The following is a 20832-nucleotide window of genomic DNA, read 5'->3' as shown; positions in this document are numbered from 1 at the left end:
TGATACGGAGAATCCCTTGATCAAAACATCTAGGTTGCGTCGTCAGCAGTTCCGCCATCGCAGTGAGAGAGGATGCCTTGTGGCATCACGTTGCCGTGCATGAGGGGGCAGATTTGCTTTTATGTCTCTAACATCACAAGCTAATGGCCCATCAGTGTTTCACAGCCTGCCCAATAAATTGATTCCTGCACTTTTAGGCACTCTTTGAGCAACTTTAGTCTTTGTGAGAGTCTGAGGCTATTTGCCTTATTAAACAGGAGACTCCTGCAATGTGTCTGACACCAGGTCATTTGTTTGCTTGTGTGGATATTACCTGCAGGTAGTAGATTTGCACCTAAGGAATGATTCAGCCAGGGCTTTTACACTAGAAAGGTGGGCTACTGATCTAATATAACCCCTTACATGGCACAGTAATATCAGTATAAATGTGCTTCATACTGGAATAGCTGTTCCAGTATATGTCACTCTATACCAATATGACTGCATCCCCATTAGGACTTTTACCAGTATAACTATTTCAGTAATATATATATAATCACATTAGTAACTGATATATTTATGTCAATAAAACTTTCAAATGTAGCTTAGGACTTAGGTAGTGAATATATATTTTACTGGTGCTATGCACAGTTTCTAAGAAGAATTGCACTCCAACTGGCAACAAGCATTTCTCCAAGATTTAGCTGCCGATGAATTCTGTTAAATAGACTTAGTGCTATCCCAGAAAGTCTCACAATCTGGTGACTCTCAGTAATGACATGCTTCTGCCTCAAGGGGCTTTGTGTTGTCTATGCACCCGTTACAGACAGCATTCATGGTCCGCTTTGTCTCAGTCACCCGAATTTGACAGCTTGTTGAACATTTGAAACTTCATGGATCTCCAAAGTAATTGTTCTCTGCCTTGCTCCATGGAGCTACCCAGCCCTCTGTGACCTTCCTTCTGCAAAATGTATCCCTCCTTCCTTGTCCCTATCTCCCATGAAGTCCCACATTCAAGATCTAAACTCCCTCCTGCACACTAAATACCAGCCCTTAACACTTGGGCAAGCACCAGGTGCTAGTCTCAGCTGCCTGCAGCCTTAGGTGTCCTATTAATTCCCTATCCCCTCCCTCCCTTCAACTCCGGCAGTAATATTCAGTTTCCTAGCAGCCTCCTCTCCCCACTGTGGCATTCAGAGCTGTTATCTGTGCCGGGAGGCAGAGAGCATCCCCTGGACTGTAGCTGCACTCCAAGAAGAATAGCATTTACAGCCATTCCCAACAATGGGCTGTGCCACTCTCTGAGCCATGTCACCAGATGAGCTAGTATAAAAGAGAGAGAGAGACCGAGCCTACACGCATCCAGTGCTCAGCCAGTCAGGACTCTCCTGACAAAGGGGCTCCCTGACTCTGACAAGTTCCCTTCAAGTTACCCGTCTTCTCCAGCTTTGAATTTCTGTCTCCAGGCAGTTTGCACCAGCGAGTGAATTAAAAGCACATCACTCCCTGGTGAACCGCCATGAGCTCCTCCCGGTTAAACAACAGAGCAGAGAGCCACTTTCGAACCCAGGAGGAGCACGAGCTAGAGACCCTGGGGAAGAAAGCATGGGACAATCCTGTTTACAATGGCTCCCCCTCTGCCTCTCTGAAGATCCGAGCCATCTACAACCCCAAGACCATTCTGGAGAACCCCTACGAGAACATTGAGAAGCTGGGGGACTCCCTTCCCTACCAAGAAGAGAGGAAAAAGGCGGAGGATGTAAAGAAGAAACCCTTGTCCAGGTGCTGCTTCTATGTCTTCAAAGGCATCCGAGGTAAAACTTTGGGGTCTGGGTAGAATGTGTTTATCAACCCATATGAAGAGCATGAGAGTCATAGAGCTGGGAGCCATAGAGCAGCTGTGTAACATGGAAAGCTGCACATAGCCATACTGAGCACTCCTAGACTAACGTGCTCTGTCTGAGGTCAGGCAATAAATCTGTGTCAGCTCCAGGGACAAAACCCAGGAGTCCTGATCTCATGCTCCCTGCCTTATCTCTGAGGTGTAGCCATTGTCCCCATTTTACAGATGGGGACACCGAGGTGCAGAAAGGCTAAGGGGATTGCTCGGGGTCACAGCCTAGAATAGAACCTAGGTGTCCTGATTCCAAACCCTGACTCTAGGAATTAGACAATATGCCCTCCCTAGATGTTTTTATTCTGGAGGGGACAGTCATGACCCCTATATCAACACTTTCTATATATATTGTATATAAAACTGGAAGATGAAAAGCCACCACACTATTGGGCTGTGGGGATTAATCTATAGGGACTGAGCATAAGAGCTATATGTACATGGCTTTGCTAAAAGATAACTGAGGCGGGGGACACATAGGGAGAGAGGAATTGTTTAGGCTGGCACAGATGGAACAGGAAGGGGGCTAAAAGCTAGAAACACTTATTTAGGCTGCATCTTGGGTCAGCTCCCGGCAGTGAGATCTAGTCGATTTCCGAGTATCTCCCAACAGAAGGGGTGAAGCCCCATGGCTTGAGAAATTAAATACCAGGCTGGAGAATGCATTAAATTGTAGGGAAAATTCCTGCACTGGTGGCTAATGAACTGGCAACATAACCTAGCAGGTTTTCCCCCCACTGTAAATTCTGTGGTGTTCTAATCACAGTTTCTAATACAACCCTTGTGCAAATGTACTCACTGTAACATATGGGTGTGTAAATCATGGATATGCAGGGCTGGACGGGACCTCAAGAGGTCATCTAGTCCATTCCCTGCACTGAGGTAGGATTGAGTACGTCTAGAGCATCCCTGACAAGTGTTTGTCTAACCTGTTCTTGTCTAGACAAGTCATCTGATGTCTATAGTTTTATATTATCAAAGATTTCTGGGCTGCCATTTAGAGCAAGATCCAACACCCATTGAGTCTTCCCACTGATTTTGATTTGGATTAGGTCTCTAGAGCAATTGATAGCATCCCTCAATGGCACTGGGATTAGATCTCCCTTGGCCCAGTAGCACAACTGGAAACAGAGGCTGAGAGAGGAGGAATGTGCCTACAGGGGATGGTAGGCTAATGCATTATTTACTTTGTTTTATTATGAGGTCTGCAGTCCCCACAGGACTCCTCCTTTGTTCGGGGCGCTGTGACATAATTACAGTGTGATGCTTGAAAATCGAGAGATCAATCATTCCAAAACAAATCCATTTCCAGATACAATCTCTGTGTCATGCTGATGTCAAAGAAATGAGAATGAAAACCCCTATGGTACCATCATGTCCTTCCCTCCCTGACTAATCCAGTACTTCCCCCTGTAGGCAAAGATTACCCATGTACAGAGCAGTGCCATCAGGATCTGATCCAAAGCCAGAGGAAATCAAAAGAAAACCTCCCATTGACTTCAATGGGCTTTGCTCAGCCCTTAATGTATAGTCTAGTAATGACACTTGACCTGCACTTAGCCCTTTGCATCCTCACGGCACTTGCAGATACTAATTAATTAATTCTCAGTGCACCTTATACATGGAGAAACTGCTTATAATGCAGGGCTCACCTGGACTTGAGTCTCCTTCCATCCTGTCCCCCGGGAGGAAGCTGATGATGTGGAGAACAATTTAAATTTTTTTATTAAAGCTAATGTTTAAAAAATTATATAATACATAGGTTGGGAAAAGAGTGTCTGTACATCTGGGAATAGTGCTCAGATTATCCACAAATATAAATTTAGTTTTTAAAAGTCATATGATACATAGAGTACATAATCAGCAATAACCCAAATTTAGGTGACTAGATTTAACAATGCAGTTTAGATATTAGAATCCAACTACGCGGGTACATCACTCAAGAAAAGTTGTACAGGAATTTGGTTGTGGGAAGCAAAATATATCAATGAGTGGTAGTTGTCCCACAGTAATTGAGAATTAGGTTGGTTGTCTATTTAGAAAATACAATACACAGGAAAACAAAGTCCTGATAGAATTCAGTCCTGGACACAGCCATCTCGGCAGCTTTCCAGTCAGCAGAAGTGTCCAGAGGAGAGCTAGGCAGTGGGACAGGCCAGGTGGTGGGTGACTTTCCTGCAGCTGGGGAAAGGCGTGTTTTCTAAGCCATAGGTTAAAGTTGGGACTTCGCTTGGATGGCTTTAAAACTCGGGGAGAGGCCATATCCTTGAAGAAGCTGCTCCCATCAGTGCAAACATCGTGTGGGAAGGAGTTCTGCTACGTGGCTTTGTTCCAGAGAGGGAGGATGGGCCAGTGGTTTGGGGGCCAACCTGGGATTTTTGAGATCCAGTTTGAATTCCAGGTTCTCTGACAGACTTCCTGGGTGACTCAGGCAAGCCACATTGCCTCTCCAGGCCTTAGTTCCCCATCTGCAAGGTCGGGAGGGTGGCCCTGCCCACCAGGAAGGGGGAGGATTGTGAGGTGCTTGGACACTGGGCTAATAGGAGCCTTGGGTAAGTAGACCCCTGGGGATAGGAGCTGAGCCAATCTCCAAATCCTAGCTCTTTGGTTGCACTGGGGATCACGCTCATCTTTGACTTGACGTTTCTTTTTCTGGGCCATATCCTCAGCTGGTGTAAATCAGTGTTGTTGCAATGACTTCAGTGCCAATTGACCCCTGCTGAGGAGCTTGTCTTCTTTATCTCCCCACCTCTGCCACTCTTTCCTTAATACTCCTCTGTCTCTTCTCCCTTGTTCCCCACTGTCCCACGATTTCGCAGACTCCTGGGGGATCTCTTAGCTGACAAACGGGCATAGTGTTATTGACCTTCCCCACCCAAACACGCACCGGAAGGTACGTCATCCTGCCTGGGAGTTAGCTCAGCTTTTCCCCGTTGAGGGGCCCTGGCATGGGTTCTCCTTGCAGCTGCCATGTCCTGTGCACCCAGAACCCAGTGTTGGGTTGGTGGTGGTGTTTGCAGATGTATTGTTCTTGCTGAAAGGGGAGCTTTAGCGGAAGAATTACTGAGCAGTGCACAACCTGCTCTGGGATGCAGGGGAGAGAAGATCCCCAGCTGGTCTGAATCAAGGTAGCTCCAGTGAAGTCAATGGAGAGGTCCCAGTTTACATTAGCTGAGGATCTGGCCCATTGACTGAATGGGTTTTGGGGGGAGGTGAATAGCAGACTTTTGGGATCCTTTCTCTTCTACCCTGTTCTTAAGCCCCATGGCCTGTGCCCCAGCCTGTGTTTGAAGCCATGGCCACAACTCCGTACCGGACCCCTCAGGATAGATGTGTCATTGACTAGGGTCTGGTCTCTTGAGAGCAGTGCAAAGTGCTTCCATTCCCTGCTCTCCAAGGATGAAGCAGCCCACTGGCTTCTCCTGAACACTCATACTGCGACAGGTCCATTTTCTGTCACACCATCCCTTTCTGCTGAAGTCATTACACTTCACAGAAACATAGAGGTTTTGCCAAAATTTCCCCATGGGAGGGGAAAAGGGAGCAGGGTGGAAGAGTCTGGACAGTGTTGAAATGTCATGTTTTGATGCTTTCAGAGTGAAACATTTTGATTTTTCAGTTTGCAGAGAACTTTTGCTTCAATTTTTGTAGCGGGTACATTGTAGCCTACACATTTTAAAAGGTGACATCAAACCGGAACATTTTGATCAATTCAAAACAATTTTTTTCCTGGGAATTTGCGGGTTTGTTCCTAATTGCAACAAAGACAAATGTCAAAATCTCAATCCTTCGGGAAACAGGTATTCATGTCCTCGCAGCTCTACTTGCTCCTGTTATTAACATTATCTGTAGCAATCCTTTTGCCTCTGACATCCAAAGATTTCAAAGCACTTGAAAATCATTGAGTCACTTCCCTGTGAAGCCGCTAAGGGAGATATATGGACTGACACTTGGAAAGTGATCCAGAGCCCTCCATGGCAACTCAGGAGCTATCTCAGAGGAAAGACCAACCCTGTAGTCCTTATTCCAGCCCACACTGGTTTGAGGGGATGTTTAGCTTGAGTTAGGATGGAGCAAACCCCACATCCTGTGCACAGGAACCTGTTGTGGGTTACCAGAGCAGATTGAAATGCCCCACTGACCCTATTGCACTTCTTCACATGTGCACAGAACATTAGGGCAGCAAGCAAAGGCCTGGGGGTGAAATGAGGCCTTTAAGGCCCCTGGGGGTGAGATGAGGTGGAGATCCAGCCCTTTACTGCCTTGTGGTGTTTGTTGATTGTTACAGTAGGGCTTAGTGGCCTCACTGTGCTAGGTGCTGCACAAACACAGAAGGTATCCCAGCTCGAGGAGATATACCCATGCTAGCACAGTGAAAAGAGAGTGTGGCCACTGCGGTCCCAGTAGCTAGCTGCCCCAAGTACATGCCTGTGGTCTCCGATGAGATTGTACTTGGAGCAGCTAGCCTGTCCTGTCACTCATGCCACTGCAGCTACACCCTGTTTTTGGGGCGCTAGTTCCATCAGAGCTAGCACAGGGAAATTCCAGCTTGAGGAGACGTATGCTCCCAGCTCGCAGCACAGACATATCATTAGAAAGAGCCAGTCCCTGCTCTGAAGAGCTTGCAGTCTAAATAGACGAGACAGACACAGGGAGTATTGTCTCTATTTCAGAGATGGGAAACTGAGGCACAGAGTGACTTGGCCAAGGTCACACAGAGAGTTTAGGGCATAGCCAGGAATTGAACCCCAATCTCTTGAGTCCCTCTCCAGTGCCTTAAGCGCATAACCACTTTTCCTCCTTGTGGCTGAGCTGTTCCTCACATCCAGGGTTTTGTTTGACCTGGTAAAGCTGTGAAATTTTGCTCCGGACGCAGATTTGGCTTCCACTCCCTCCTCCGCCCCCCATAGCTCAGGGGTGTTCGCATGCAGGGTTTTGATGTGAAACCCATCTCTGGCTTGGAGACACCTCAAGACACTCGCAAGCACAGTAATTCCGCTGGCCTCAAAGCGCATGTGACCCTGTGAGGCAAACAGCAAACTGTCTGGGCTGCTGCTCTGAAAGGCAGAGACCAGCATGTGACGATGCAGAGCAGAATGCTCTCCACTCTGCTCAGCGGCCATGAACAGCAAGGAGCGAGTGCACGGCACTGCACCATGTTGGCATACTCCAGCCCGAATGCCAATCCGCTTTCTGTCAGAGAGCACTCAGGGTATTCAGGCTTTGATCAGGTGGAGCTGTGCCCATCTCTCTGCCCCAGGTGTGTACAAGGGCTGGGACCATATGAAAGGAGCGAGAACCATTGTGATTGCTGATTTGGATTAAGCCGCTCAGCTTTCAAGTGGAAGTTTAGACATGTTTGAGTGATCACACAAAGGACCCATTAGAGAGAGAATGAGCAAGTGCTTTAATGGACTCAGGCAGTTCATTAGCTGAGCGCTGTCAGGGTCCTTGGAGGAAAAAGCTCTATTCGTCCTGATCAAGCATTAGGCAATGCTCAGTGAGCTGCTTCCACCTTGTCAAGTGCACAGGGGCTCAAGACACAGACTTAGCTCCTTGGGGCCAGCCCCTCCAAGGTGTAAATGGCATTGAAGTCAATCGAGCCACATCAATTGACATCTGTGGAGGAGCAGGGCCTTGATTTCCTGCAGCCCCAGGATTTGGGGTCAAGGTGTTTGATTCAGGATCATCTCCTCCAGGGGCTCCTCAGGGTTTGTGCATTGCCCAGGCCCAGAGATTTTGGGTGTCGTCGGAGAGACGCAAGAAGGCCCGTGCTGTCCCTGGATGCAGTTCAGCTAGAGAAGTCCTGCCTGGATGGCCAGTGTCATCACATGGACATGTGAGGCTGCCTATCAGGTGCCCTCTTCCCACCCTGCCAGGCACTTGCTCTTCCACATATACAGACCTGGCAGGGCCAGCGTACCACTGAGCTGCCACCACTCAGACTGACGGGGCTTGGTCTGCCTCCTGCCAACCCCCCTACCTGTGTGCTGGCCATCACACAGGGAGAATATTCTCCTGCGGCCTTTGCGAAGTCCTGATGGGGAGGGCAGGGGACAGAGAAGAGGCAGGAGGGAGGGACTGACGGGGCCTGATGGAGACAGGGAGAGGCACTGAGGAGCTCAGTTGAATGGGCGGAGTGGTGTTGTGCAGACTGATGGTGCAGATGGGGACATGATTACCAGCAGGGAAGAGAGGGTGACTGACTAGACATGTCCCACTGGATCAGGGCTGAGGCATGCTGTCAGCATGGGATGGACAAGCTTGTCAGATGGCCCCACTTGGGCTGTCAACAGTAGGGCCTCAATGAGGCCCCTTCAGCATGAAAAGCATGAGTCTCCACCACGTGAGCTAAAGGAACAACCCCCTTCAGCTAGCACGTTAGTAGATTCTTATCCTCTTATGTGGACCAGCTACTAGATGAGCACAAAGACCCAGGCTGTACTGGGATAAGTGACACTTTCACCGCCCTGCCTGTGGTGCATCACTTTAGTCAGTGGTGATGTGATGCCAACAGTTTCCAAGGACCTTTCTATGGGCATTGAGCAGCTAACTCCTCTGACAATCTCACCCTAAATTCACCTGGTGCTGCTTTATGCTTAACAGGCCTCTGGGGGACAACTCTGACTGAGAATACTGCTGAAGACCGAGAGCTGTATGTAAAGACCACGCTGCGAGAGCTGCTGGTTTATGTCATCTTCCTGGTGGATATCTGTCTACGTGAGTAGCTGTCCAGATGGCTCAAGGGTGGGTCTGTCTGTGGGTGTAACTCTGTTTAGGAGGGTTTATGTTTTGGACATCTTGGCTCTAATTTATGGGATGTTTAATATCTTGTATGTGCACTTAGAGCTCTGGAGGGCACATTCTTAACTAAATCAGTAAATATCAACATCATATAATGGTAGAGAGAAAAATACACTAATTTATTTCACAGCTGGTCAATGCCAGATCTTGGTAATCTTTAGAACAGCTTGGAATTTTTTCATCAAAATGGTCAACATACAAATTTTCTTGTGCGTTGACCTTTTACAGGTTTTTTTTTGGTTGGAGGAGGAGAGAGAAACATTTTTGGCTTTCAAAAAACTGTTCAATTTTTGAAAAAAATCCTCACAGTTTGGGGGTTTCGCAATTCAGTTTTTCACTGACACAAAAATTCATAGGAAATTTTGGGGGGAAATCAAGAAAAAATTTACCTGGGGGAGAGGAGAGGGCATTTTTGACTAGCTCTAGTGGTGATTCTCTAAGCTCCCATGGCACCATCCATCCAGCGTTCCCAACGGCCTCTGCAGACAATTACCTAACCCTCACCAAGTTGCCTGCATGGGTGTTAAGTACCACCAGACCAAGTCATAGTTAGTAAGTAGTTAAGGGGTCTGAGTTTCAGAAGACTGAAACCCACATCTCCAGGTGGCTTCTGCAGGACCAGCGGTTGCACAGGACCTCTGAAAATGGTGGCCTAAGCACCGTGTCTGAGTTCAGACCGCAAATTGAGGACAGAGAACCCAGGAATCCTGGTGGCCACTGCCCCACTCTAACAACTCCAGTGCATTCACTGATGCTTCTTTCTGGGATTGTCAGAGAGGCAAACCCCCAGCTGGCTCCTGAGAGAAGCACATATCACAGGGGAGTCCTACACAAGATGAGCAGAAGGGTATTTCTTCACTTCAGAGTTGCCCAGGCTCTTACCCAGGTGTCTCCCCTAACTCCCATCCACACACAAAACCCTCGCACCCAACTTTGGTGGTGCTTGCAGTCAGGGCCGCCCAGAGGATTCAGGGGGGCTGGGGTCTTCGGTGGCGGGTCCTTCACTCCAGGTGTGTCGGCGGCACTGAAGGACCCGCCACCGAAGTGCAGCCGAAAACTCTTGTGGGGGCCCCTGCGGGGCCCAGGACCTGGGGCAAATTGTTCCACTTGCCCCCACCTCTGGGCGGCCCTCCTTGCAGCCTGAGCTATCTTCCCAGCCAGGGCTATTGGCTAAAACCCGAGTGAGGCTTTCATGGGGGCTGCTAGCCCGCCCACTTTGCAGTGCAGACACAGGCTAAACCATTGCAATGCTGATTAGTCCTTCCTTCAGCGCCTTCCTGCGATTTCCTCCATCTAGCCAGAAGGACCAACACATTCTCCCACAACTCACTGGGAAAGAATCAGAGCAGCTCAGATAACTGCAGCACAAGAAGCTATGGAGTGTGCCGATGACACATCCAGGGAAGCACAACCCCCATGAGGACACAGAGTCTCGGGTATGGCTTTGAAGTGTGACTGCTCACACCCAGGTGCCACTTGCCCAAGAAGACATACCCTGAGTGAAGGGGGCACTCGGCATCTGAGACTGCACAAGGCCTCTGCACTAGGTGACTTGACATCTGTTGCTTTAAAGCCATGCTTCCCAGACCTCAGTGCAAGCTCTGGCCATTAACCTCTAACAAGCCACTGGGGATTTGCACAAGAGCCCCTCCTCAGATTTGCGCCAGGAAGCTCTGTAAGGGCAAAGGACAAATGGAAACAGCCAGGTCTCGAAGCTTCCTGGAATCTGAATCACATTGTTCAAACACACACAGGGAGCTGATGTTTCCCCTTTAAATCTCAATGGGCCATGCGGGAAGGGTGGTTAGGATGATAACGGGAATGGCAGCTCACATTGTCCTCCGGGTGGATTTAATGCAGCTCTGTACCAAATACTAATGTACTTTGTGTGGGCAGAACAATTGCTGTTTGCTTTGGGAATGTTCATTGTTATCTCAAAGGAGCACCTGTGGCATTGCATGGTGCAGTGGATTATATTTCATGCACCCCATGACAGAACAGATAGATACACAAAGGTACCAAACGGGGTGGTTATCGCTCAAGCGCAGGGGCATCCCAATCAGTCTTCCAGTGTGACTGAGACATGCACCTATTCTGAGTCATGCAGAAGTCAGTTGTTGAACATTGGTGGCTTTTTTAGGAAGCCCTTTCATTGGGGGACAGGTTTTAGGATTTGCAGTGTTTGATTCCTTGCCTGGGAGAGAAGTGTGCGTGTGTTGTTTGTGTTAGATCCCATTCAAAGGTCTGGATCCTTGTTGAATGAAAACTAATCTAAAGCTTCCCACCAAGGGAAGTTCCTTGAAGTCTTCAAATCCAGGCTGGATGCCTCTCTAGCCAAGCATAAGTTCTTGGGCTCAATACAGGGGAAACAGGGTGAAATTCTCTGACCTGGGATATGCAGTAGGTCAGACTAGATGATCGAACAGCCTTGGAATCTATGCACTTATGACTGCTAGGACTTGAACGATGGCTACGCACAGCAAAATGTCTGTGTAAGACAGTGGATGAGTAAGCAGAAAGAAACAGACCTGTAATCAGCAAGGTTTCTCCATCAACGTATAACCACCATCTACTTAGTCATCACCAGGGATTAAACCCTGGTTCCTCAAAAAGCAGAGACCATGAGCCTCTGCAGCGGGTGCTAAATGTCTATGCCACTTGGTACATATGTAACCCTAAGGAGGTAAGGAGTCCCTTTGACTTCCTGGGTCAGAAGGTGGAGCAGGTCCCTGGAGCAAGGCCAGGAGAGCTAGAAAGGAATGGTGACTGTGTCCCATTTCCTTTCCTGGGCTGCTTTGCAACAGGCTGCCCCTTATTCGGGGTGAGCTGTAAAGTCCCAGCCCTGCCCACACAGCAGATAGTTTGGCTGCTGCTATTTTCAAGCATTGTCACCCTTTAAAAGTTTAGGTGCTTCTGTATAGTAAAAAGGAGGCCCTTTTAAAACTGTCCATCTGGGGTGCTTGCATACAATCTGCTGCTCTGGAGAAGCCCAGCAAGTCAAGCCACTGCTGCTCTGAAATAGATTTCATCCCCAGTGAGAGAGGCCTCTCTGAATTAAGAAATATATTTGCTGAGGACTTTGGAGAATCCCTGAGCATCAAATTTTTCTCTTCCTTTTGCATTCTCTCCTCTTTCCTCCCAAACTCACCTCTACTAAGGTAGAGCTGATATTAATGTTAGTCTCTAATATTTATGTGCAAGGGAACCATTCTCCTCTCTCCTGTTTTCTCCTAGTGACTTATGGAATGACCAGTACAAATGCCTATTACTACACCAAAGTGATGTCCAGCCTCTTCCTGCATACCCCTTCAGACAGCGGGGTCTCCTTCCAGTCCATCGGTAGCATGGCTGAGTTCTGGGGGGTGAGTACAACCAAGTACGATCCCCAGGTTCTGGGAAAGGGAAATTTTCCCACATTGATGCCATGTAATCCATTCCTGTGCTGGCCCATGTCCCTCTGGGCAGTGTGTGGTTGCTCCATTTGCTTTTGCCTGTTGATTGACTTCTGTGACTGTCAATTTTAGTTCACTTCCTGTGTGAACAGTAGAAATTTCACTGTCATTTGCACACATAAAATTCACCAGCCATTTCTAGCTATTTGAGTACAGGAATTATTTCCATTACTGTGTTGCCTAGAGGCCCTGAGATCAGAGCACCATTGCACTAGGCACTGTACAGACACATGGTGAAACAGTCCCTGCCCCAAAGAACTTGCAACCAAAATAGAGAAGACAGACAAAAGATGGGAGAAAGGAAGTGCTATTATCCCCATTTTACAGATGGGGAACTGAGATGCAGAGAAGCTAAGTGACTTGTCCAAGGTCCCACAGGAAGTCTATAGCAGAGCTGGGAATTGGACCTAGAGCTTCTGCGTCTTTCCCCAGTGCTTTAACAAGAAGCAGGTTCTGATTTATGTGTGATAACCACATGCCTAACCAGCTTGAAAATCAGGCCCTGGCTCTCAGCCTAGGTAGACAGCTGAGGGAATTTGATTGCAAGTCCCTGCAGCTTTCATCAGAATAATGAATAACGATGGAATAGGTGCATAGGATCCATCGGATTTCTGCTAAAGAACAAGCTGAGAAATGAAATGGCACAAGCAGTGTGAATGCTGGTGAGACACCACAACCTCTTGTGCTGATCAGACAGCTAGAAATAGCTTGTAACGAGTTGCCTTTGTCTGTCTCTGCCATTTAAAAGCCTACTATGAGCTAAGGATCTGCCTTTCCCCCACTGCACCCGGGCATTGGTTCACCATTTCCCATCCTATTCTCCCCTTTTCCAAAGGCATCCCCCTTCCATCTAACCACGATACAGCTGATACCACCCCACTATTTAGCAATACGGGGAGGGCAAGGGCATCATGAGAAGCTTACACCTGGTTGTGACCCCCAGGTGAGGACTCCTGCCCAGGGGCATCCCATTGGGTGGTTGCCTTGAGCCAGATGTCTGATTCCTTTTCTTTTGCAGTATGCCCAAGGCCCATTGCTGGATAGTTTGTACTGGACCAAATGGTACAACAATGAGTCACTAGCTCACAGCACCCAGTCCTACATCTACTATGAGAATCTGTTGCTTGGTGTCCCACGTCTGCGCCAGCTGAAGGTAAAGAACAACTCGTGTGTGGTGCATGACAACTTTAAAGAGGACATTTCAGGCTGCTATGATGTGTACTCTGAGGACAAGGAGGAAAGAATCCCCTTCGGGCTCATCAATGGAACTGCGTAAGTGCGCCCCTCCGACCAAACTCCTTTGCACTGGAAAATCTTTGATTGACTTTTGCTGGCACTTTGGCCAACTTTTGCTAAAATACCATGTGAAAGGCTAGTCCTATGGGCAACAGGATGTTGGGGGTGAGAATCCCGTGTAGGCCTGCAGAGTTCTTTCCCTCTGACTCCTGCTGGCAGCCAGACCAGGTGGGTCCTATTGGCTCCAGACCAAGGATATTAAGAAAATTTCAGTGTCTCTCTGAGGCTGGAGCAGAAGAGGTTCCTGCTGGGAAAAATCCTAGGAACTGCCATGCTCAGGAGAAAACTTAGATTGAGACTCTTGTTTTTGTAGTTTTAGTTGATGAAGACACAGTCCTGGGAGAGAATATTTTTGGACCAGATGCAGTGAGGTCACAAAACCCACTACTTCCCCTATAATATCTGTGACCCATGAGAAAGAACCACGTCCCATAGGTCTTGATAGCCTGTTCTCAGCCCAACCCCAGATGTTAGGATCATTCAGTTAAAAAATGGGACTTCTGGATGCTTATCTGAACTGAACCAAACCTGCAAAACATTTTGAAGTTCACCTGCTATTAGACTAATTTCCTCACCCTTGGTTCGTATAAGGATACTGGTTGTGGAGTTGCCGTGTTATTGTCCTAGAATATTGAGATGTGATCATTTTGATCAATACTGTACGTGACTAGGTCAGTAAGGTGAACTTGCTGTATACTGGGTTATGAGACTTGCCTGTCTGAATGCATTGTTCTATCTTAAGACCGTGGGAGAAACAAGCAGGGAAGCCACACAATGGACCCAGGTAAGCAACCTCTGAGCAAACACTTACAGGGTAATTACAAGACAGAGGGGGAAACTATTAGTTTTGGGGATTCTATATCCTGTCTCCAGCAAGTTGCAAGGCTTGTTCTGCCAGTGCTGGGATTAGCAGGTCAGTGAGCCAGACACAGTTAAAAAGTAACTTGGTCTTTGGGAAGCAGAGTGATCAAAAGGACTTGACCCTTTTTTTTTTTTTAAAGAAAACTCTCCATGAAGGGGAGGAGTCAGGGAGAACTGGTTTGTAAGTTACAGGACGAGACTGTCATGCACACCTGAACAGTCTTGGGTGGCTCTGCTGGAAGCTTAGATCTGCCAAGGTCCCCATGTGGAAGACTAATAGATCCCTGGTACGCTAGACACACGCATTGTCTGTTTATTGTTTTCAGGTCTATTCTCTCTATAATGCTGTAGTTCTACCTAAATCATACTTTGTTTTAAAGAAGGCTGTCTGGTCATTGGGCAGCACCACTATCATTGCTGCTGGAGGGAACAGAATGGCAGGCGCTGAAGATAAATCAGGCCTGCTGCCTAATTGAGGGTAATCACAGGGAGCTGCAGCCAGGGCCCAGTCTGAGAGTGGGAGAATCACATGATTCCACCCTGAGAAAGGTGACAGTTAAAGGCCAGCAGAGGTCAGAGGCGTGGCTAGCCCTGTGATGGCCAATGCCTTGTAGCAGTGTCTGTGATTGGGGGTCCCTCTTGTGCTAGGTGCCAGATAGCAACACAACGCGAGATAGCCCCAGCCCTGAAGAGCTTGCAGTCTAAATACTCCAGTGTGGCAAAGGACAGGAGGAGAAGTGGTTTGCCCCAGGCCACCCAGTGAGACAGCTGGTCCCCTGAGTCCTAACTCTGTGCACTAGCCATTGGATCACGTTGCCTCTCAAGGGTCGCTTGTGGATTTCCCTGTGTAGGTGGAGGTACCATTCTGAGGAAGAACTGGGCGGCTCATCCCACTGGGGTCGACTAACCAGCTATAGTGGGGGAGGATATTACATAGACCTCAAGCTGACCCGGGAGGAGAGTGCGGAAGCCCTGCAAGTCCTGAAGGAGAAGCTGTGGCTGGACCGGGGCACCCGAGTGGTCTTCATTGACTTCTCAGTGTATAATGCAAACATCAACCTGTTCTGTGTGCTGAGGTAGGTGGAGAGCTGTGGAGATCCTTTCATCCTCAATCCCACTGCGTAGCACTGAAAATATGACAACCACACCCTGCCCTGCCTAGGTGCCTTTAATCGAAGGCTCTCCAAGCACTTTACCACATTAATGAATTCAGCCCCTGTGTTCCACTGGCGGTAGGCCCTTATTGTCCTCCAAGCCTGCAGCAGAGACATTAAATGACTTGCCCAAGGTCATATAATGAGCTAAAGGCCGGGTTGGGGAGAGAACCCAGGACTCCTGGCTCCCAGTCCTCTCTAATCAGAAGGGACAGAGGAGGCATGAGTTCTGACTTTGGGGGGGGGTGACATAGATTCATAGATACCAAGGTCAGAAGGGACCATTCTGATCATCTAGTCCGACCTCCTGCACAATGCAGGCCACAGAATCTCACCCACCCACTCCTACGAAAAGCCTCACCTATGTCTGAGCTATTGAAGTCCTCAAATCGTGGTTTAAAGACTTCAAGGAGCAGAGAATCCTCCCTCAAGTGACCCGTGCCCCATGCTACAGAGGAAGGAGAAAAACCTCCAGGGCCTCTCCAATCTGCCCTGGAGGAAAATTCCTTCCAGACCCCAAATATGGCTATCAGCTAAACCCTGAGCATATGGGCAAGATTCACCAGCCAGATACTACAGAAAATTCTTTCCTGGGTAACTCAGATCCCATCCATCTAATATCAAATCTCAGGGGATTAGGCCTATTTACCCTGAATATTTAAAGATCAATTAATTACCAAAATCACATTATCCCATCATACCATCTCCTCCATAAACTTATCCAATAGAATCTTAAAGCCAAATAGATCTTTTGCCCCCACTGCTTCCCTTGGAAGGCTATTCCAAAACTTCACTCCTCCGATGGTTAGAAACCTTCATCTAATTTCAAGTCTAAACTTCCTGGTGGCCAGTTTATACCCATTTGTTCTTGTGTCCACATTGGTGCTGAGCTGAAATAATTCCTCTCCTTCCTGAGCCCCTTTGCCTTTGGTGCCAGCTACTGCCATGATTCAAGCACTATAAAGACCTGCAGTAGATGACTGGGTGTACGATGAACCGAGCTCAATCTCTTCCTGGTGGCTGTGTCCAGGGCAGACAGAATTATGAGTTCCTACTGTAACTATTGCCTTGGGGAAGTATCATTTAGCTGGTAGCAAAGCACTGCTAGGGAAGTGCACGCTGGCCAGCAATAAGTAAACAGTCCATTATACAGATGAAAATTGGACACAATCCAAATAAACTCCTATTACATTCTCATCCAGTCTCCCCAGGAGATCCTTCACCTGCCCAGATCCCACTCCCTTCAACGGGCCAGCAGTGCCTCATTTTATCAGATTGGGGCCACACTGTGCTAGGTACTGTATGTATCCCTCATGAGAGGCAGTGCCTGGGAGCAGTGGGAGCTGCTGCATGTGGAGCCACTTTGAAAGTCTGGCCCCACACAGGCTAGGGACTCAGGCCCAGGTCTTCATAGATGTTTAGGGACCAAGCACCCATTGAAATCATGGGACCAGGCCCCTAAATACGTTTGAGGATCTGAGTGTCAGTATTATTGGTAGCTGCCATGTGGTTAATAAGGAGCCTTTATCTTACCACCATAACCACCAGCATTTCACTGATCCCTGGTTCCCTTCTCCATGAGCAGTGAGGCAGCGGAGATGAGTGAAAAAGCCACATATGTGTGCCTGACTCTCCCACACCCATGGGTTGGCAGGTGCATCAGAAGGAGGGGATGAGCCCAGTGCATCTCAAGAACATACAACAGTCTCATGGTCATTCTGGTTTCCTTCTCCCCTTCCAGGTTAGTAGTTGAATTTCCAGCCACCGGTGGTGCAATCCCCTCCTGGCAAATCCGCACGGTGAAGCTCATCCGATACGTTAGCACCTGGGACTTCTTCATTGTGGCCTGCGAGATCATCTTCTGTGTCTTCATCTTCTACTACGTGGTGGAGGAGATTCTGGAGCTGCGCATCCACAGGCTCCAGTACTTCACCAGTGTCTGGAACATCCTGGATGTGGTGGTCATACTGGTGAGCAGGGGTGGAGGTGGGGCAAAAATGGAAAAGCAAAAGGAAAGTTAAGAGCAGGGGAACTAGCCCAGACAAAACAAGAACTGGCCCAGACCTCTGCTCTAATCTCAGACTGAACCATTAGAAGGAGACAATCGCATGCACTAAGGTTGTGACTTTCAATAGCAGTTAGATGCCTTTGCAGCCCGTTGAGCACGTGCATGGCTGGATGAGGGGCTAAGCCAGTGTGTTCCTACCACCTCCCTGTATTGCCCGTGCCTCAGTGGAATAGCCCCATGGACTGATATCAAGGAGTTCTCTGACATTTTTAGCCCCAGTCCCCAGTGAACCTGGAGGCCTAGCGGTAATGCAGGCCGTTTCCTCTTGTCAGCTGTCCATCATTGCCATTGTGTTCCACATCTTTCGCACCATTGAGGTGAACAGGCTGATGGGAGAGCTGCTGAGGCACCCTGACATCTATGCAGACTTTGAGTTCCTGGCTTTCTGGCAGACCCAGTACAACAACATGAACGCAGTCAACCTGTTCTTCGCCTGGATCAAGGTACCGCATGGGCTCCTGTGAGAGATTCTGCCACCTGAACAGCACGTGGGGAAAGAATCTATCAGGCCACAGTTCAGGAGCTCTAATCTCCCCTCCCCTGGTGTGGACAGAGAGGAGCAAATGCAGGTGGTAATGGGGTAGGCTAAAGGAGAGGAATATCTCTGCCTCGGGTCCCATTCTCTGCATGGAAGCCCAGCACACCATGGGTCTGTGCACCGGAGAGATGGGGTGAGCTGGGAGCTGTGGCATAGAAAAGGGGACATTGCGGTGTTGAGCACCATGTAATTTTATCCCAACTACAGAAAAAAATCCCCCAACATGGAAATGTTTAATTCCAATGTTTTGCAACAAAAGGTTTTGCTTTTCGATTCGAAATGACTTTTCCTTTTGAAATGTCCTTCAATTTTATTTTTTGTAAAAAATTACACGTTAAGACCCTCCCCGCCTCCCCAAAAAATTCCCCACTCAAAATCTGCCCATTAGAAAAGCCAATTCCCACAGGTGGGGGCTGGATGGAGAAATCAGAGCCCAGCCTTCAGTCTTTCTCCTGGAAAGCTCTGCATCCATAGCCCTGGAGAGACAGGTCGTCTTATCCGCACAGCAGACAAGACGTGCAGCATGGGAATTTTCCGCAAATAGCCCGACCCTGCCCTGCTAGGATCCCCTCTAGGACAAAAGGGAAGGCCAGTTTCCAGACCCACTTGATCTTGGCACCTCTGCTAACATTGTCACGGATGATAATTGGAGCCGATTTTTGTGGTGATTTTCCTGGCATGGACACACTAGGAGCTGGGCTGAGACAACCAGTTCCTTTCACATCAGTCCACCAACAGCCAGCGGCTGGTAATGACCATCGGTCAGTGCTGATCTTGCTAAATGACCATTTCAGACTCAGGCAGCGACATGCCTTTGGTACAAAGCCAACAGGTTGTACTCTGCATTTTATGCTTATCTGGCCCTTGTCGCCTCAGTCTGTAATGCATTTATCCTCACAACACCCCAGGAAGGTAGGGCAGGGCTACTATCACCATTGCACAGATGGGGAAACCGAGGCATGGGGAAACTAAGTGTCTTGCCTAAGACTCACACAGGAAGTCTGCGGCAGGAATTGTACCCAGTCTCCCTCCTGGACACCCTAACCATTGGACCATCCTTCCTCTCTACCTTCTCTTCTGCCCTGCTGCATTGTTTCTTGCCGTGATACTATTAACTTGGTGTGTGCATGTATATGAGAGATGTCCACATCTTACCTTACCCCTGTCTTTTTCCCCCCTAGATATTCAAGTACATTAGCTTTAACAAAACAATGACCCAGCTTTCCTCCACGCTGGCTCGCTGTGCCAAGGACATCCTGGGTTTTGCCATCATGTTCTTCATTGTGTTCTTTGCCTATGCCCAGCTGGGCTACCTTCTCTTTGGGACACAAGTGGAAAACTTTAGCACCTTTATTAAATGCATGTAAGTGTGTTTCTCTCTCCTTTTTCCTTCCCTGCTCACCGTTTCCCGCCACCCTTTCATTCTCTGGCATCAAGTGCAGTTCTTCTCTGTGAAGACACAAATGGGCAGTATCTTCTCAGCAGACTCGTCCCTGTGTGGGTTCAGAGTCACAGCTGCTCGTTTTAGTGAGACATCTCAGTTGTCACTGCATGTCAGTTCCTGCAGAGCCCACGCAGCTCTTGGAGAGTGAGCTGGCTCCTATTCCTTCTCATTGGTCATCAACAGAATTATCAACTGCATTCCATTTAATGGACATGAAACTTTTTTTTTTACCTTCTTGAAAGGAAGCATTTTGGTGGCCCTGAACTGAAGTTGTTTGCAATTTTCAGTCTTTGGGAAATTTCATGATTTCAACTTTTCAGGGCAGAACGAAAACAGATTTAGAGATGTTAGACTCCCCCATGGAATGGAAATTCCATTTTCCAACCAGCTCTGGCTCTCCCTAGCCCTGCTGGCCCCAGCACACCCAAGCACAGTGGGTAAATTTCCCTCTAGATCCATACTGAGCAACTCAGCCCCAGCTCAGGTGGTGTGCACTGAGCCTCCTGGCTGTGTGGGTTTTGTAGCAGGTGGGTCCTTACTTGCCTCTTAGCTATGTCGCTTAGGGAAAAACTCAGGGCCTGATCCAATGTCTGTGGAAAGACTCCCATTGACTTCAAAGGGCTATGGATGAAACCGTTAATGAATGATCTAACTGCACTAGTTCAAATGAGGGATCCCTTTATTGTCCCCCCAGCAGGATGATCTGTGCTGCACATGACATGCACAAGGGCAAATTCAGCTCAGTTACACCCAGGCAGCCATACTGCAGTCATGAGGCCGGGAGGGTGCAAGTGACAGCAGCCTGAAGCTCAGTGTGTGGACAATCACCACAGGGATTAGGCAGGGAACTTGGCTTGGGAACTTGTTTGTGGGGCGGGGAGAGAAAGAGATACAATGATCACAGAGCAAATCCCCTCTTCCTCACACCCCCTAAATAAAATGGGGAGGAGAAATTACTGATTCATGCTAGAGCTGGAAATCCAGGGGCTTCCTCCCATTAAAATTACTCAGGAAATGAGGGAAGAAGTAGAATATTTCACTTATATTAGGAAAAACTAACCCCTCCGAATGGATTCCTTTGCATCCACTTTTTCTACGTCCCTTCTTGCTGTGGCTCGAAGACTCCAATTCTGTGGCTTCTAGTTTAAAGCAAAAGTCACAGCTTTCACCTCTAGGGCTCCACTCCAAATCCAGTCCAGCCAGCGGCCTCTGCCAGCTGTGTCCATCTCACTGGACAGCTGCTCAGCCTGTGCAAAATGCGTTTGAGGGCCTCAGTTCCAAGTAGCCAAATGTCCACAGGAGAAAATCCCCCAACCAGACTTGCACTGAGCCTCTGCTGGCT

At 48.4% G+C, this 20832-nt stretch overlaps 1 protein-coding gene across 1 annotated transcript in view; it reads left to right on the top strand.

Moving 5' to 3' along the window:
* PKD2L1 (polycystin 2 like 1, transient receptor potential cation channel) overlaps positions 1-20832 on the top strand; it is a 34030-nt gene that overhangs the window by 1818 nt on the left and 11380 nt on the right. The window contains exons 2-9 of the mRNA XM_043519139.1: positions 1446-1793; positions 8480-8593; positions 11912-12039; positions 13148-13401; positions 15138-15362; positions 17182-17410; positions 17781-17951; positions 19228-19409. Of these exons, the coding sequence (XP_043375074.1) occupies positions 1499-1793; positions 8480-8593; positions 11912-12039; positions 13148-13401; positions 15138-15362; positions 17182-17410; positions 17781-17951; positions 19228-19409 (1598 nt within the window). The 5' untranslated portion in view covers positions 1446-1498. The remainder of the gene's footprint in view (positions 1-1445; positions 1794-8479; positions 8594-11911; positions 12040-13147; positions 13402-15137; positions 15363-17181; positions 17411-17780; positions 17952-19227; positions 19410-20832) is intronic.

Source organism: Dermochelys coriacea, chromosome 7, assembly GCF_009764565.3.
Source record: "Dermochelys coriacea isolate rDerCor1 chromosome 7, rDerCor1.pri.v4, whole genome shotgun sequence".
In the NCBI taxonomy this organism is placed as follows: Eukaryota; Metazoa; Chordata; order Testudines; family Dermochelyidae; genus Dermochelys; species Dermochelys coriacea.
The sequence above is the reverse complement of the archived record's forward strand: the minus strand, read 5'-3'. Positions and strand labels throughout refer to the sequence as shown.